The sequence below is a fragment of the Amia ocellicauda genome, chromosome 22 (assembly GCF_036373705.1).
Source record: "Amia ocellicauda isolate fAmiCal2 chromosome 22, fAmiCal2.hap1, whole genome shotgun sequence".
Taxonomy (NCBI): Eukaryota; Metazoa; Chordata; class Actinopteri; order Amiiformes; family Amiidae; genus Amia; species Amia ocellicauda.
Genome location: NC_089871.1, coordinates 11602422 through 11619321, shown reverse-complemented (window position 1 = coordinate 11619321; position 16900 = coordinate 11602422). Strand labels below are relative to the sequence as shown.

Sequence of the window (16900 nt, the reverse complement as noted above, 5' to 3'; positions counted from 1 at the left end):
CCGGGACTGCGGCTACGACGGGGAGCCCGTGTGCGGCTCCGACGGCATGCTCTACCAGAACCACTGCCAGATGGAGGTGGCCGCCTGCCGCAACAGCACCCGCATCGAGCAGCTGCCCCAGAGCCAGTGCCCGCAGAGTACGTCCCCCCCGACTGACACCCCCGGCCCCCCACCCGCCTCTGAGCTGAGAGCGAGAGAACAAGAGAGTAAGAGAGAGAGAGAGAGAGAGAGAGAGGGGCTGTCAGTGCTGTGCAATTAAATCTGTGTTCAGAGTCTGTCCAGACCGGTTAAATTCGGAAAGCACCCCCCCACACCAGCAGGGGAAGAAGAGAGGGGCGTGTGTTAGTGTGCCGCAGCCGTGTGACAGCTGCTCAGGTGAGGGTGCCTGTGGGGGGCTGTGGGCCCTCCCTGCTGCGCTGCACTGTATTACAGGGTGTCCCAAATGACAGAGTGCGTTTCCGTTGCTGAGAAACTCCCAGCGGGCAGCAACAAAGAGCCGCACTCGTCACAGTGGGAAGAGAGAGGTGGGGGGTGGGGGAGAGAAGAAAGATCCTCCGTGCTCACTTTCCCTCTGCTTATTCACCTGCGTGTGTTTGTTTGCGTCTCTCTCTGTGTTTGTCCGCAGTGGGGGGTGCACCTGAGGACCCAGAGCCGGCGACTGGGGGAGGGGAGCAGCAGGACCCCATCCCATTGCTGCCAGGTACATCACCCACCCTTCCTGCCAACACACTCCTTTATTGCCCCTAACATACGTGTCTGTAAAAATAAAACACAAGAAGGCACAAATGAACCAACTTTTTTTTTTCTTCTCTCTTTATGATTCTGAGAGGGTGTCAACACACCTTAAGTGAAGCCTTATCTTCCCCTCCTGGTTTTCCTCTCCAGTTGAAACAGCTCCCAACTTTGATTGTTCAGCCAAGTGTTGTCCTGACTTGTTCCTGTCAGCACCAGACTGTACGGCCTGCAGCTGCACACACAGCGACAGTGAGGGAGCGGGGGCTGGGGGGGAGCAGTGTGCTTCTGTAAAACATCACTGTAACACAACTCCGCAGATCTTCCAAGCTGAAGAAGCAGCTGTGACCCAGCCAGGCTTTTGGCCTGCATGCATGCATTTCAGCAGTTCAGCCCGGCATGATTTCAAAATCATTGTATCACATCTCGTTGCGTTACATTTCATTACACACTTTTTGTGTTTCTCAGGCAATTTTATATTTTACACACAATTTTTTGTTGCGAGACACTGTTGTTGTTTTAATGTAATGGAAGCAATTATTTGAGTTTTTGTTCTCTGCCACTTAGCCAGTGGAGCGGGGGGGTGGGGATCTTTGTAATAAGGTGTAAAAACTGCACCTTGTAAAAGCAAACGTTTTTTCGCCTTCTCCTCTTCAATGACCATGCCTGTTTTGACACGTCTGTAGCCTGCAGACCTGCAAAATGCGCTCTAGTTTGCCAAGACATTCCTTGAAAGTAAGCGTGTTTCGGGGTCTGCATCACCATGCAGGAAAGCTGCCTCATCCCCAGCAGCTGCAGAGAACCCATATAAAGCGGTTTATACTGTACACAACAGGCAGTTTATAGAATTCACCACTTGTTTGCACCACAAACGGACTGTTTTATGAAAAAGTTGGGTTTGTTTTCTTTGAGAGCGAACTGGGCCCTGAAGGGAAAGCGTTGCTCATTGATTGGCATGCAGCTGTCAACGGGACCAGATAGTTTGGAGCTCACTGTGGCCGCACGGTTGTGTCAGGCATTCACGGAGAGACAGTTGCACAGCCCGCTCATTATCACATGGTTGTCTGAGAGACCAGCTAGGGTTAGTGGGTATAGGGTGACGCCTATGGGCTGATCAGTGTTACTGCATCCGGAATCCAGCCACGTTCTGTCCAACTCAGAGTTTCTAATACATTTCCAAAGAAGTACGTTCCAGCAAACTGCCCGTTCAGAATTGGGTAATCCCTAAAGCGTGTGAGTGTGCGTCTCCTGAAATGACGCCATGTTCTCCCTCTGTCCCAGCCGAGGACGAGCCCAGCCCCCTGTTCGAGGTGTCCTACTACTCCTACGAGTACGACGGCGACCCGTTGCTGTCAGAGGGTGAGGAACGGTCCGACGTGGGAGTCGGGGGTGCCACCGAGACGGACAGCGAGCCGCAAACACTGAACACTGGGGACGCCCCCCAGCGGTGGTATGACAGCCCTTAATCCTTCACTTCCTGTCCCACTCCCTTCTAGAATACAGCCGCCAAATGTTAGTTTTTAGTATTTTTTTTGTTATTTGTGTTTTAAATCACCAAATCTGTGGCTTTCACAGGCCTTAAGGGTCACATTCTGCTGCAGGGATAGAGGGCTTAGAAATCTATAATGGGGTTTTGTGTTTGTATCTCTGCTCCAGAACCTCCCCCTGTGTGGAACACGGAGAAGATGGCTGAATTGTACATTGTTTGTGAATATGCTGGACTGACCCGACAGAGAGAGAGAGCACAAGACATTCACCCAGGAACCAGCAGAGTGACCGCTCTGTCCGCTACACCTGTCCTCCCACTCGCCCAGTAGATCCCCCATAGCTCCACCTTATGTAGTTGCAGTATGTGAGAAAATAAATTAGTATTTATGTTTGTAATTATACTTGAGAACAACAACAGCAAAAAAGTTATTTTGATTATTATTTTTTTCTATCTGTGGTATTTATTTTTTTAGCTAGGTGCCTTTGTTATATATTATTATTATTATTATTATTATTATTATTATTATTATTATTATTGTTGTTATTGTTGTTTGAGTTGGTCTTTCCCCCCATTCCTTGTTTTCTCCACCATGTTAATTTAATCAAGAGTACAACCTAGGCCTCCATACAGGCCCGTGGCGATCACATGCGGGTGTCTGCTCTGCTGTTCAGTCGCAGTGGGAACACGGACGCCCAGAGTCTACAGAGGACTAGTTCTGGTACCAAAAAAACGAAAAAAAGTATTGATACTATGACACGCATGTCTAGGTCGACTGGTGTGGGTTAAGCTCTCATGCCACAGTGCCCCAATTACCCTGCTTCTGTTTATGATAGAACAGGCCAGGTGAATGGATTCTGAAACATGAACACAGGTTAGATAATGGTGCGATCCTCTAGGTTATTATTTGCTCTTCTGTTCTAGTGCAAGGGGCGTCAGGAGAGCTACTAACTCACAGGGCTGTATCTGACACTGAACTATTAAAGGTCGTTGTGGTTTCCTTGTTTAATTTACAAGTCCCAATTGGCTTGTGCACTTTCCTGACTTCTGAAGTGAAACTGGAATTTAAAACTAAATAAATAAAATATGCAAACAAGTTTCTCTGCTAGCATTGCATAGAACACGTTCAGTCTAAGAACATACAGCTCTGGTTATTAGAATTGTGTGTGTTTGTGAGTGTGTGTGTGTCTCCAATGCTAACTAATCTGTATGACTGTGTCTCTCCTTGTGTTTTTTAACAAGCATTTATTTAAATCTGTGCAAGAAACCAGTAAGCAAATTCGAGTGCAATTTACTTGTCATTCACCTGACCATGAGACTGAGGTGCCTGTCACACAGCAGAAACGGGGCTAAAACATAAGCTATTAAGGTGTACTCATACTGGACTCCTTACAATCTATTTATTTTATTATTTTTTTAAGTCTAAAACCATTGGAAGTGAATGAAGTCTGTAAAAGTACGCGATTTGAACGAATGTAACCCCCACAATTACAAAACAAATACTATACTCCCACCCCCACACTCCAAAAAAATAAAAAAAACATTACAATCACTTTGTTGCTGAGCTTGTGATGTGTTCTCCTTGGGGAAGATTTAATATTGTGTGTAAACTGTCAAGTCCTTCCTCTGATGCTGGTGCTGTTTCCCATGGGGAGACGCTGGTGGTACAATTGCCACCAAACTGTGGACCTCATATGGGCCAGTGCAGGTGTGGGGGGTTTTGCTATGCTTGTGATGGTAAATCCGTTTGATTTTCATTTCACTTTGTTTGGTGTCAGTGACCCTGTTGCCCAGTTTCGTGCTTTTGGTCAAATTCCCTGTGTGGTCGTTAATGAGAAAAACCAGGGTAGAGTTACGCAACCTGTAGCCAGAGAGAGTTAGACCCTGTTAATGTTTAATGTCCGATGCTGTCCAGGATGGTAGTTTAAGTTCTCAGTTACCTCGGTTTCTTTTCACAGCTCACAGCAACTTCCTGGGGTGGCCGGCGGCCGTTTGTCAACAGCCATTCTTCAGCGCTGTCAGTAGGTTCTCGTGGAAAAATAAATAAATAACATCATTTAAAGTATCTAATTCATACAGTCCGGGGAACAGACAGTGTGATGACACAGATACGAAATGCACACAAGCATCACAATGCAATCTGTTGATTTCAAACAGGCTCAGAACGCGCTTTCAATGCGTTTATTGTTGAATCTGTTATTCTCCATTAGAATCTTGTCTGCACACATACACACACACACACACACTACATTGTCATGCCATGCTTACAAAGATCATGTAAAGTAGATTAAACTGTTCTTTGAGGCATCCCAGTGCAGGTCCTCGCACAAATAAGGAGAACAGAAAAGTTAAAATGTAAACAGCTTGATTGTGGCTTTAGCATTTACAGAGTGGCTGAATTGAATTCCTTAAAATGTTAGTTGTTCACCTTTGTTTGTGTGAGAGTGTGTGTGAGTGTGTTGCTATATTTGGACAGGCCAACCCCCTGGATGCATTCTGGCTTAGAACAAAACAATAACAAAAAGCAGCCGATTATCAGAAAGCTTCCCATCTGCCACAATATTAAAGACTGGCAAACAGACCACATTGCAAATGGTGCCAAAGTCTGTTTGACCAAATGTGTGCCAAACACACGCATCCCCACTTATCTACCAGGTTCTAGATGAGGCAACATTCACTTGTTTGTCAAGGTGTTAGGCAGCCTGTAAGTACAAATCCGCCACGGGACACAGGTGTGCGAGGTTGCGGTGCTGCCGCGGGGGGCCGCCGGTGGTGCGGGCCCGGCTGTCAGGGAATGTCTGGGGGAGTGAGGCAGTCACCGCCGCGACAGGTTGCTGGCCGGAGCTGAAACATTCTAACTGCCCCGGAGAGATGCGGGGGGGGGGGGATGGTTGCAGGATTATTTAGCACAGATAGCGTTACATGAGACTGAATGACACCGTCTCTAAGCACGCACACACACACTCACACGCACAGTCTTGTCTCGCTTTACTGCAGTGAGGAGGGTGGCAGTGGGGGTGGTTGGTGTGTGTGGGGGGGGTTGTATTGAATGGTCTGGGCTGCTGGTGCACTAGTTTTCAACTGATTCTTCACGCTGTAGGGGCTGAATCTGTGGGCTCCAGTGAAAGGACACGCAAACTCCCAAGACTTTAACACCGGTCTGAATAGTTGACAAGTCCCAGAGAGGTGGATATAGAGCTCTGAAGAGTGCTGTATTTTTTTTTTTTTTGCCTTGTGCGTTCCTCGTATTGCTCTCTGGGAATGATGTGCTACTGCAGCCGGACGCTCTGAGGCTGGGCAGCTCACTGGCAGGTGGACACTGTCTCTCCTCCCTGGGGACAACCTGCAGCAGCCTGGGACTCTGCTCATGCTCCAGTGAGGGACCGGAGCGGCTGACAGCCTGGGTCGTGAGGTCTCGAGTGCCCCGGCCGGGCCTGTGCACGACGCTGACTGAATCTCTTCCACCGCCTGCCTTCGATTCTTCCCTTCCTCGGCGAGTTCAGGAGCAAGACGTGGCCCGGCTGAAGCTGCTCGTGCTGGAGTGCGGGGCTGTGAGCCCGACTGCTGCTCTGTCTTGCTGCACTGGTGCACTTCTTTGCTTTTTCAGATCCCTGTGAAAGAGTCAGCAGGTATGTTGACAACTGGGCTGAATGAGGCCGGACAGTGTAAATGCCAGGGAGTTATCCTCGTTTACATCCTCCGCCTTTTGGGAGCTAGGTTATCAGTGACCTAAAACAATACTACAAAATTTGAATAAAACAAATATATAAAATAAAAAATAACAAATGTTTGCCAAAATAAATGTATCCATAACTAGATAGTTACAATGCAGTGTTTTTGATTTAGTCTTTTAAAATAAATGTAAGATTTTAGTCAAGCTGTCTGCATTAATCTTAGTCAAAACTAAAATGACAAATCTAATTCGTTGGCCATGTTTTAGTCTAATTTCTTCTTATTTTATTTTATGTTTTTAATGTGCTTGATCAATTGGCGATCAAAAGAGTTCATTTGGTGGCAGTAGTGTATTGTTTCTCAATGGAGAGCAATTACCAAAACGTTTCCTCTGGAGCAAAAGTCTAAAACCTCTTTCCAAAACATAAGCATAACCCTTCAGCTTGCATTATTTCCTATAGCATGACTTAATGCATTCCCCGCAATGGCACCACCTAAACTTCCTTTTTGTAGCTGGTTTCATTGGGTGCAATGTGTTCTACATTGCACAGACATGTTATGAGGTAAACAATTAACATTTAGTAATTTCAACATGTATCTTTTATATTGTACATTTCTGTATATATTTTTGAGAGAAAGTTTCAACATATTTTCACAAAGCTACATTAACATGTATGTGAAGCTCAGAAGGTAGCAGCCTAACTATGGATCATAGAAAGCTTTAGAAATGAAGGCTCAACATACCAATGATGGATTCCAGTAATGTTCGCAATTTCTGCGCTTTTAATAAGAGAAATCGCTTTGCTAGGTGCACACTACACGATTTTACCTCCGATTTGCCTAATGAGATTGGCGAGGAGCTGCAGCCAATGAGAGAGCAGAGACCGGGAGGAGGCGGGCAGGTGCTGCTCTGAGTGTTTCATATTGATAGCTGAAGTGTGAAGTTACACTGCGGTTTCTGTACAATTTCATATGCAGGTTGCAATGTTAAGTACATGTTTGAGACACATTTTTCCAAAAGTGTAATTTTTTAAAATTTGTAAACAACCTAACTATAAGTTAAAATCAATTAAATCATATTATTTACCATTTTACTTCCCTATAATGCCATTAAAGAATGGAAATAAATCAATAATATCACATGATTACATTACAATATTATAAACTATGCCACTGCACGCATTACTACAGCTTTTTCCGATTTAAAAAGTATTATTATGATTACGGCACAGACAATGTTTCGTCTGAGCCAAGTTAAGTACTATACAGTGAGCAGATGTCTACAAAATGAATACACAGGTTCACATAACCATGAAGTTACCGTAGAATGCACATATATAATGCTTTAATGCTATAATGTGCAGGTCTGGGTGCAGTGCGGTCCCGGGGGGCTTCAAGGGCCACATGGGAATCGAAGTATCTTGTTAGTTATGATAGCAATGCAGCCAACCATCATTTAGTTTTTAGGTTAGCGAGGTAACTGTTCGCTGTCAAGTTAATGACACAATACATATTTGAATTGTAGGGCTATCTTAGTGCATGTCAAAACTGAGGGAAATTGAGAGAAAAGAAAAGCAATGGCATGCTGAAACATGCGCTGCTTGTTAACAGCTGACTAGCTAGCAAGGTGAACTATCATTAATAACAATCACAGGGAAACCCTTAAAGTATATGTTACATTTCCAATGGTGGGAAAACAAAAGTAGCTAGCAATCGTTAGCCTAATGCACACATCTTAATTGCTGTCTTAAATGTCTGGGTGGCGACTCTTTGGTGCCTCTTCAGATGTGTTTATTAGATTCATCATATTTCCAAAACTGAACTCGTTTTCTACCTGCACAGGACAACCAAATTAGTGCTGAGTCAAATAACTTTTTACTAGAAATATGGACGGTCGTCGATGTCATAAATTGAGTCGACAACAAGCCCGCGGTTACAATGTGCCTGACAGGACAGCGCCTGCGCTCTGCGTTCTAGTGCTCTACGGCCGATTCTGTGTGGCGTGGAGCAGTGCTGCCGCGGAGACTGAGAGAGGACTGGAGCTGCCTGTCCCAGTGCGCAACACGCTGCCCCCCGACTCCGAAGCGCAGTGATGGACAAAAATCGCCCCACCATAGCCGCCCGAGAGAGAGGTAGGTGTCCATGGGCTCTTTCTCTGGTTGGGTTGTGTAAAGACTCACTGGACTAGGACAAGATTAGGAAAACTGTCCACTGGAGGAAGACAGAGTGGCCATGACTATACATCTTCATTCATATATGTGTGAATATATATATATATACACCGATCAGCCATAACATTATGACCACCTGCCTAATATTGTGTAGGTCCCCCTTTTGCTGCCACAACAGCCCTGACCCGTCGAGGCATGGACTCCACTAGACCTCTGAAGGTGTGCTGTGGTATCTGGCACCAAGACGTTAGCAGCAGATCCTTCAAGTCCTGTAAGTTGCGAGGTGGGACTTCCATGGATCGGACTTGTTTGTCCAGCACATCCCACAGATGCTCGATTGGATTGAGATCTAGGGAATTTGGAGGCCAAGTCAACACCTTGAACTCGTGATTCATCAGACCAGGCCACCTTCCTCCATTGCTCCGTGGTCCAGTTCTGATGATCACGTGCCCATTGTAGGTGCTTTCGGCAGTGGACAGGGGTCAGCATGGGCACCCTGACTGGTCTGCGGCTACGCAGCCCCATACGCAACAAACTGCGATGCACTGTGTGTTCTGACACCTTAATATCAGAACCAGCATTAACTTTTTCAGCAATTTGAGCTACAGTAGCTCGTCTGTTGGATCAGACCACACGGGCCAGCCTTCGCTCCCCACGTGCATCAATGAGACTTGGCCGCCCATGACCCTGTCGCCGGTTCACCGCTTTTCCTTCCTTGGACCACTTTTGATAGGTACTGACCACTGCAGACCAGGAACACCCCACAAGAGCTGCAGTTTTGGAGATGCTCTAACCCAGTTGTCTAGCCATCACAATGTGGCCCTTGTCAAAGTCGCTCAGATCCTTACGCTGCCCATTTTTCCTGCTTCTAACACATCAACTTTGAGGACAAAATGTTCACTTGCTGCCTAATATATCCCACCCACTGACAGGTGCCATGATAACGAGATTATCAGTGTTATTCACTTCAGCTGTCAGTGGTCATAATGTTATGGCTGATCAATGTGTATATATATACACTCACCTAAAGGATTATTAGGAACACCATACTAATACTGTGTTTGACCCCCTTTCGCCTTCAGAACTGCCTTAATTCTACATGGCATTGATTCAACAAGGTGCTGAAAGCATTCTTTAGAAATGTTGGCCCATATTGATAGGATAGCATCTTGCAGTTGATGGAGATTTGTGGGATGCACATCCAGGGCACGAAGCTCCCGTTCCACCACATCCCAAAGATGCTCTATTGGGTTGAGATCTGGTGACTGTGGGGGCCAGTTTAGTACAGTGAACTCAAGAAACCAATTTGAAATGATTCGACCTTTGTGACATGGTGCATTATCCTGCTGGAAGTAGCCATCAGAGGATGGGTACATGGTGGTCATAAAGGGATGGACATGGTCAGAAACAATGCTCAGGTAGGCCGTGGCATTTAAACGATGCCCAATTGGCACTAAGTGGCCTAAAGTGTGCCAAGAAAACATCCCCCACACCATTACACCACCACCACCAGCCTGCACAGTGGTAACAAGGCATGATGGATCCATGTTCTCATTCTGTTTACGCCAAATTCTGACTCTACCGTCTGAATGTCTCAACAGAAATCGAGACTCATCAGACCAGGCAACATTTTTCCAGTCTTCAACTGTCCAATTTTGGTGAGCTTGTGCAAATTGTAGCCTCTTTTTCCTATTTGTAGTGGAGATGAGTGGTACCCGGTGGGGTCTTCTGCTGTTGTAGCCCATCCGCCTCAAGGTTGTACGTGTTGTGGCTTCACAAATGCTTTGCTGCATACCTCGGTTGTAACGAGTGGTTATTTCAATCAAAGTTGCTCTTCTATCAGCTTGAATCAGTCGGCCCATTCTCCTCTGACCTCTAGCATCAACAAGGCATTTTCGCCCACTGGACTGCCGCAAACCGGATGTTTTTCCCTTTTCACACCATTCTTTGTAAACCCTAGAAATGGTTGTGCGAGAAAATCCCAGTAACTGAGCAGATTGTGAAATACTCAGACCGGCCCATCTGGCACCAACAACCATGCCACGCTCAAAATTGCATAAATCACCTTTCTTTCCCATTCAGACATTCAGTTTGGAGTTCAGGAGATTGTCTTGACCAGGACCACACCCTTAAATGCATTGAAGCAACTGCCATGTGATTGGTTGGTTAGATAATTGCATTAATGAGAAATTGAACAGGTGTTCCTAATAATCCTTTAGGTGAGTGTATATTAGCGTGTGTGTAGTATATATATATATATATATATATATATATATATAAATTTAAAAATAAATAAATAAGTCAGGTTGCAGTGATTTGGGTGCTCTCAGCCTGTTTGTTCAGTTTTTCTGACACCCAGAGGTAAGTTGCCTGCTTAAGTGAACACGACACCCAATCCGTGAGGCCAAAAGGTGTCCCTCTCCTTGGCAGCCAGTCTTAACTTTCCCTTTCCCCACATCGCCAGGGCCTGGGCCGAGCCGGTACGCATTACCGCCAACCGTTGGTTTCATTGGCCACGACTTCACCAAGCCCACGGGCCCGGCCTACTCATTCCACAGCAGGATGAGCAATGCAAGTAGGTGTCGCTTTCCTTTGCTTCCTTCTTCTCAGGAGTCCAGGAAACAAACTGGGGCGGAAACCTTCGAAGAGTGTCCTCCTCTAAACTGTTGCAAAAAGTGATGGAGGGGATGGAGGGAGTGTGTGTGTAGAATGAACTGCTACCTACCTAGTCAAGAAGTTATTGTTTTTTATTATTATGGAAAAATCTACACGTCTTTGTCCCTACTAGACTCAGAAAAAATAGGGTACTTGTTTCCACTCTCCTCTGGCTGCATAGTTTGCATTTACACCTGACAGCAGTGGTGTACATCGTTTCAATTCAAACAAAGCAATGGCAGAGCCAAATACTGCTGCCTGCAGGCTCAGTGGTCAGCCACTGGAGGGAGACTGTGCCCCACTGGTGTAAACCAGTCTGTGGCTCAGGTACTTGCAGCACAACAGGGAAACATTGTATTGGGCTGGAACAAAGGTTAGATCTTTTATCTTAACTGGGAAAGCAAAGATCAACATTGCCCAAACCGGCTAGGCCAGCTGATCCAATGCCTAAAGACTTCTCCACTGTCTTTTTGGGCAATGTTGAACTTTACTTTCCCCTCTGGCCCTTCTGCGTTACTGTGGGACAGTGTACTCCGTGGACTCCAGCCCTGGCCCCCAGTACCACATCGACGCCAAGATGACCCGCTTCGGGAGGGACGGCACGCCAGCGTATTCGATGCTCGGCAGGGTGAGAAGTTCCGGTAAGGTTCCTGCGCAAAAAAACACACATAACTAAAAACAGCTATACGATGCCATGTTCAATGTGGGTCAAGATGGAATTGTGTTCCAGTCCCAAAGACTGCCGCTCAAGGCCACAATGTCACACTTCAGTGTGTTGTCAGTGCGTTAGTCACTGATGAGGGGAGAGAGCTGGTGTGTCAGGTGACCTTTAGGATGACATCTGTGGTTTAGCGGTGAATGTCAGGCACACTCCACTTGTACACAGTGTGGAGGTAGGTTTGCGGCTGTGTTGGCGTTTGTTTTTTTGTTTTTCAACCTACGTGGCATTTATCAAATGTTTACACGAAGTATCAATTAAAAGAATTACGATATTTGTTTTTGCATTTTTAAAATATATATATAATTTCCCCTTTAGCAGTGAGTATGTAGATAAGTGGGAAATTATAGTCATTTAAATGCATGAAACTCAAACAAGCAAAATGTGAAAGAAATTACTGGGAGTGTAGACTTTCTATAGGCACTGTATAAAGAGAACAAGCTGCTTCTGACCTCAATAGCTGCACTAATGCAGACTGGGTTTGACAGCGTCTGTAACTGGAGCCCGAGGTCAGTGAGAGCAGCCAGCTGTTGGTGTCAGGCAGCTGGACGTGACAGTTAGCCAAAGAAACTGAACCTCTTGATTTTACAGAAGGAATTGTGTGTATGTGTGCGTGTGTGTACATATTATACACACCCACACAAAAAAAAAAAAAAAAACTTGTTTCTGATTGTAAACTATTGTAAAATAGAAATCTTATAATGGAGGTGACTAGAGTCAGATAGTCGTTACATTTTAAGCTAAATTTGCATTTCAGAAACTGAAACAAAGTCCCTTTTATACAAGACTCTCCCTCATACACTCACACACACCCACACTCAACTAAACCTGTATGGTGCCATGCTCACTGTGGGTCTCAGCCTCTTAAATTGACCTGAACCTGCTCTCCTCAGTGGCTATGTTCCAGACCCCCGGACCAGGTGCCTACAGTCCAGAGAGCGCTCCCCCTCTAAACCGCCAGCGCCGGCCCCCATCTTACACCATGGGCTCCCGCACACGCTACCGCAGCACAGATGCTGTGCCAGCCCCCAACAGGTACACTCTACCCGCCCTGCTGGGGTCCAGAGTGCCCACCAAGCCCGCCAGTGCCAGCTACACTGTTGCGGGGCGCACCAAATCCGGGGGACCTTCTGAAGATCTCTCCCAGACCCCGGGACCAGGGAGGTACAATAGCACGGACCCCAGCATCTACCTCCCCCGGCAGCCAGCCTTCTCCATGCTGGGGCGCCACGATGTGCCCTCCGATGCCACCAAGAAGCCAGGCCCGGGCACACACAACGCGGAGAGGGTCCTGGCCCACAAGCCACGTGCCCCTGCCTACTCACTCGGGATCAGACACTCTGAGTTCATGACCCCTCTCGTCATTGATGTGACAGACTGAAAGTGTCCTCTTGCCATTAAAACATTTCTTTAACTGCAACCACAGTGAACTACAAGTGTAACTCATTATTTGAATGGTTGCAAATTACTTTCCTTAAAAAGCCACTAGTGTTATTTTACAATGTGCTTTGATCCTCTAGCTTAGCGTTTGTGTCAAGAACCGTGTTAAGATGGTCATCTTTTTATCCTCACAAAACAATACCAGTGTGGCTTTCAGCTGTAGCTTCCGAACGGTTGAGTTTCACCAGGCCGTTTTATCGCTTGTGCAGCTCCTCCCTCTGTTTATACTTTCACACACACAAAGTTACATTTCTCTTACCACTGACAGGAACTGATCACCCAAAATAACAACCTTACCATATTATGCCACAATTAAATTTAACATACAAGTCCTGCATATTTAAAGGAATTAATATAAATAAGACATTTACACTGAACAATCAACCACAAAAGGTTTGGCTACAACAGTTTATATTGAATACAACAAGGAAATCAACAAAGCAATAAAGCAGCCATTTGGCATTACAATATATACAAGGGTTACAAAAACAAAAAACACAAATAACTGAACAAGATGTCAACACCAGGCGAGTTAAACGTAGTGCATCAAGTAAGGAGCTGTTAGTGACTAAAATAAATAAATACCTACTGGAAATATCTGGGTTGAAACTACTTCAGAAATGCAGCTCTAAAGACAGACTTTTTGTGGAGGAACAAAAACAAACACATTCATGAAATGGAACAAGTAAAAGAAAAGGTATACACAGAACACACGTATGCAATAAGTATGAATAAGAAGAAACCAAGTGAAATAGGGCTTATTTTACAAGACTACAAGCTTTTAACTACAGCAGGGATTCCCAAACCATCCTGGGGGACCCCCTGCCCTGTCCTGCTGTTTTTTGTGCCAACCGAGCTCCTTATTACATAACTGAGCCTTATATTGCATTGTTCCTTCAATTAAGGATTAAATTAAGCAATTAAGATCTCAGTTGGGACAGGGGGTCCTCCAGGACCGGTTTGGGAATCCCTGAACTACAGGATTGATGATTTCCACTATAAATCACACCTTTTAGTAGTCTACTTAAAATGTCAAAGTGCTGCAACCGGCCTAGAGTCTCCATCACATCTACAGCATCTGTTTGCCACACTGCACTGTTCAAAGCATCTGCAGAGTAGAGCCTGAAGAGTCAATCTACAAACCTGTCACTGACAGCACTCGAGCCACTGTGAAGAACAGTAAACATGTGCAGTCACCAACTACTGAGTGCAGCTATCAAATCTAGCCTGTGAAAGCTTGCTTGCTTTTTAACCTTTGCAAGTACCACATGGGTGTGAAGCCACAATTGTGTACGTTCATTATCGATAAATTAAATGTGAAACAAATAAGTAAATATGTTTGGAGCAATTTCTTCTTCAAATGTGACATTCTAATTTTTCTTCGCAGAAAGAGCAAGAGAGATGCTGTCAGGGACACGAGTCTGTAGATTAACTCTGTATAGGCTAGATCCTGGATCCCTCGACTGTTTTCCTAAGAAACTTGTAAATAAAATGTGTTTTAAACAAACTGCCTCAGCCACAGATCCAAGCGCCACCCTCATCGAATATACTCCTCACTAGACAGAAAACAAGCTGGTGGGTCAGAAAACTGAACCAGTATTTTTTTTTAAGCAGCCATCAACCAACCACATTTTGCAAACTCTTTTTATAACTTTTAAGATTTGTGACTGGATCATTTTTCTGTAGGCCGGTTTCTCTCATCCCCCTCCACAGTATAGTTTAACTGAAAGGATAACATTCGGAATCAAAAAGATCTTGAGAGAAAAGGAAGTCATGCTTTGGGAGAGACCAGAATACCCCAAGGACTTCTCTGAATGAGACGCAGTGCGTTTAGTCCTGCTTTCCAGATCTGAGGTTCATTACTACAGCCGAGGAACTTTCCTACCAACCCAGGAGGGAGTGGCTTCTCCTTCTTCTACACTCGCTCAGTTGTGCGGGCCGCAGTTTTTTGTTTTATTTTTGATTATTAGCGATTAGCCAGATTTTTTCGGGATGTCCGTCTCGGGGCTTTTCACAGGACCACAAAATCTGACGTGATATCAATCAAAACACTCACATATGAAGCCATACATTCATGCGCTCGGTTCAGATTATTGAATTTGCTGCTGGAATTGAAGGAGAAACGTTCCAAGTCTGGGTCTTTCCCGTCGCCTTTCACTCTTTTGGGAGAGGCCTTCGGAACAGCAGTATGTGCGGTTCTGGGAGGAATACAAAGGAAAAAAAGGCAGTCAGTCTTGTGTGCGGGACTGCCATTCCTGTGACTGTGTGTTTAGCAAGGCAATGTAAATAAAGGGATGGCAGAGTCACGCCATGCCCACTGAGCCTGTGCCCTCGCTCACCTGGCTTGTGGATCATATAATGTATCCAGCCCTGGCTCTGCTGGACACCCAGGGTGCGCCACTCGTCCTCAGACATCAGATGAGAGGTGGGCACTAGTTTGGAAAGCTGCTTCGGCAGCATAACATGCCTGCAAGGGAGAGAGACGGGTAAGACTACACTGTAACGATTATAATTAAGTCATTTATTAATTATTATTCAGTTTGTTAGCAGAAGCCTTTATGTAAACCAGACTGGCATGATGTATGTATCAATAAATTCTACATTCACAAAGCAAAGCATACATTCATATTCACATACACATTATGCCAAACACACACAAATGTATAAAATACTTAGGCACAGTTTTCAAGATTCAATTCCAATTATGCTGTCTGTATTTTATCTTAAATTCTTGTGGCCACTTTTCTCCATCTAAATAACGTCCATGGTAACTAGTGTAGACTGATATAAATCAAATAATTTGTCTTGAATAATAAATAATGATCATCATATTAACAATACACTGATAAAGCTGCTCTTCTAAAATATAGCTATTGTGCATGTAATTGTATATATTAATAAGATCCTAGTTCTGCTCAAATTAATACAGCATCCTGTAAAAATATAATCAATAAAACATGTCTAAGGTGTTTCTACTTTCTAAGGTGAAGTCTTTCTGGCCTTCGTGTGCCACAGCGCATATTCACCTGTCCCGCTGGACCTGACGGAGTTAACTTTAAACAGGTTTGGGTAAATGTAACGTTTATTTCAATGTGTGGAGGTGAAAACAGAAAAGGGCCGTGTTAACCACGTATCTGGGCTTAAAGCCCAGCGGTGCCGCTTTCATAAGAACATAAAACAACTTCCACACAAATCACTCCAGAGATTACATTAACGTGACGTCACTACACCCGTTACACCGAGAACCGAGCCCACGAAACCGGCTGACCAGGTCCGCTTAAAGTGTCTTACCTGTACTCGAACTCCTCGTCCGTGTATTTGTCGGAGTAGTAGATCTGTTTCTTCGACATTGTTTGTTTGTTTCAGAGATGTTTCAGCCGGCTTCTCTATCGGGTTCAGGTCTCACTCTTCTGCACTCACTCTCTTGGCGGGTTTGTTTCTCCTCTCAGTCTCCACAAATGTCACCCAGCGCGGATCCAGATTTAAACTCAAACGGCCCGCAGCTCCACTCCCATTGGCGGACAGCGCCGAGCCCCGCCTCCAGCGGCCCGGAGCTGTAATCTCATTGGCCGAGACCCCAGCGGACCATCGTCCCGCCCCATGACACACAACGCGAGATGTTATCCGTAAGGAGACTGGCGCCATTTTGGCTCAGTGGTCATACAGATTTGAACTGCAAAACCCACTGAGGGGAGCGGTGATGTCGCGTAGATTACTACAGTTTCACGACAGGTGTTTTTTGTTTGGATCTGTGCACTACCTCATTTTGCCCTAGTGTTTCTGTTGCAATGTTACGATGGATGGGCTGAACTCTGACGTTTAACAGTACGTTACTGGAGTTTTGTAATTTCCTTCCTGAATGCAACTGGCATTTCCGACCTAGTTTTAGACCTTTTTTTATTAAACCGAAACAAAATATTATGTTCCAGTCTGACAGCCTACCACATAAAAAAAAACAAAAAACATATCCATCAAAGTAATATATATACATATATATATATATATATATATATATATATATATATA

At 45.1% G+C, this 16900-nt stretch overlaps 3 protein-coding genes across 6 annotated transcripts in view; 2 read left to right on the top strand and 1 right to left on the bottom strand.

The window, feature by feature from the left end:
- The window catches only part of cpamd8 (C3 and PZP like alpha-2-macroglobulin domain containing 8), a 30840-nt gene extending 27070 nt beyond the window's left edge, over positions 1 to 3770 (top strand). For 2 of the 4 annotated variants that reach the window (XM_066695135.1, XM_066695136.1), the window contains exons 40-43: positions 1 to 206; positions 626 to 700; positions 2014 to 2182; positions 2389 to 3770. The exon at positions 1 to 206 is cut by the window's left edge and continues 76 nt beyond it. In XM_066695135.1, the coding sequence (XP_066551232.1) occupies positions 1 to 206; positions 626 to 700; positions 2014 to 2182; position 2389 (451 nt within the window). In that variant the 3' untranslated portion in view covers positions 2390 to 3770. The remainder of the gene's footprint in view (positions 207 to 625; positions 701 to 2013; positions 2183 to 2388) is intronic. The other 2 variants (XM_066695138.1, XM_066695137.1) reach the window with 1 other exon arrangement.
- Positions 3771 to 7871: 4101 nt separating this feature from the next.
- Positions 7872 to 12854, top strand: cimap1d (CIMAP1 family member D). The gene is made up of 4 exons (XM_066695706.1): positions 7872 to 8022; positions 10526 to 10636; positions 11244 to 11357; positions 12328 to 12854. The coding sequence occupies exons 1-4, from the start codon at positions 7983 to 7985 to the stop codon at positions 12813 to 12815; spliced, it is 753 nt and encodes a 250-aa protein (XP_066551803.1). The 5' UTR covers positions 7872 to 7982; the 3' UTR covers positions 12816 to 12854.
- A 414-nt stretch (positions 12855 to 13268) lies between these two features.
- cks2 (CDC28 protein kinase regulatory subunit 2) lies at positions 13269 to 16349 on the bottom strand. The gene is made up of 3 exons (XM_066695705.1): positions 16166 to 16349; positions 15214 to 15341; positions 13269 to 15072 (listed from the first exon to the last, which is right to left on the bottom strand). Exons 1-3 carry the CDS (start codon positions 16222 to 16224, stop codon positions 15029 to 15031), a joined length of 231 nt encoding a protein of 76 aa, XP_066551802.1. The 5' UTR covers positions 16225 to 16349; the 3' UTR covers positions 13269 to 15028.
- Between the last annotated feature and the right edge of the window lie 551 nt (positions 16350 to 16900).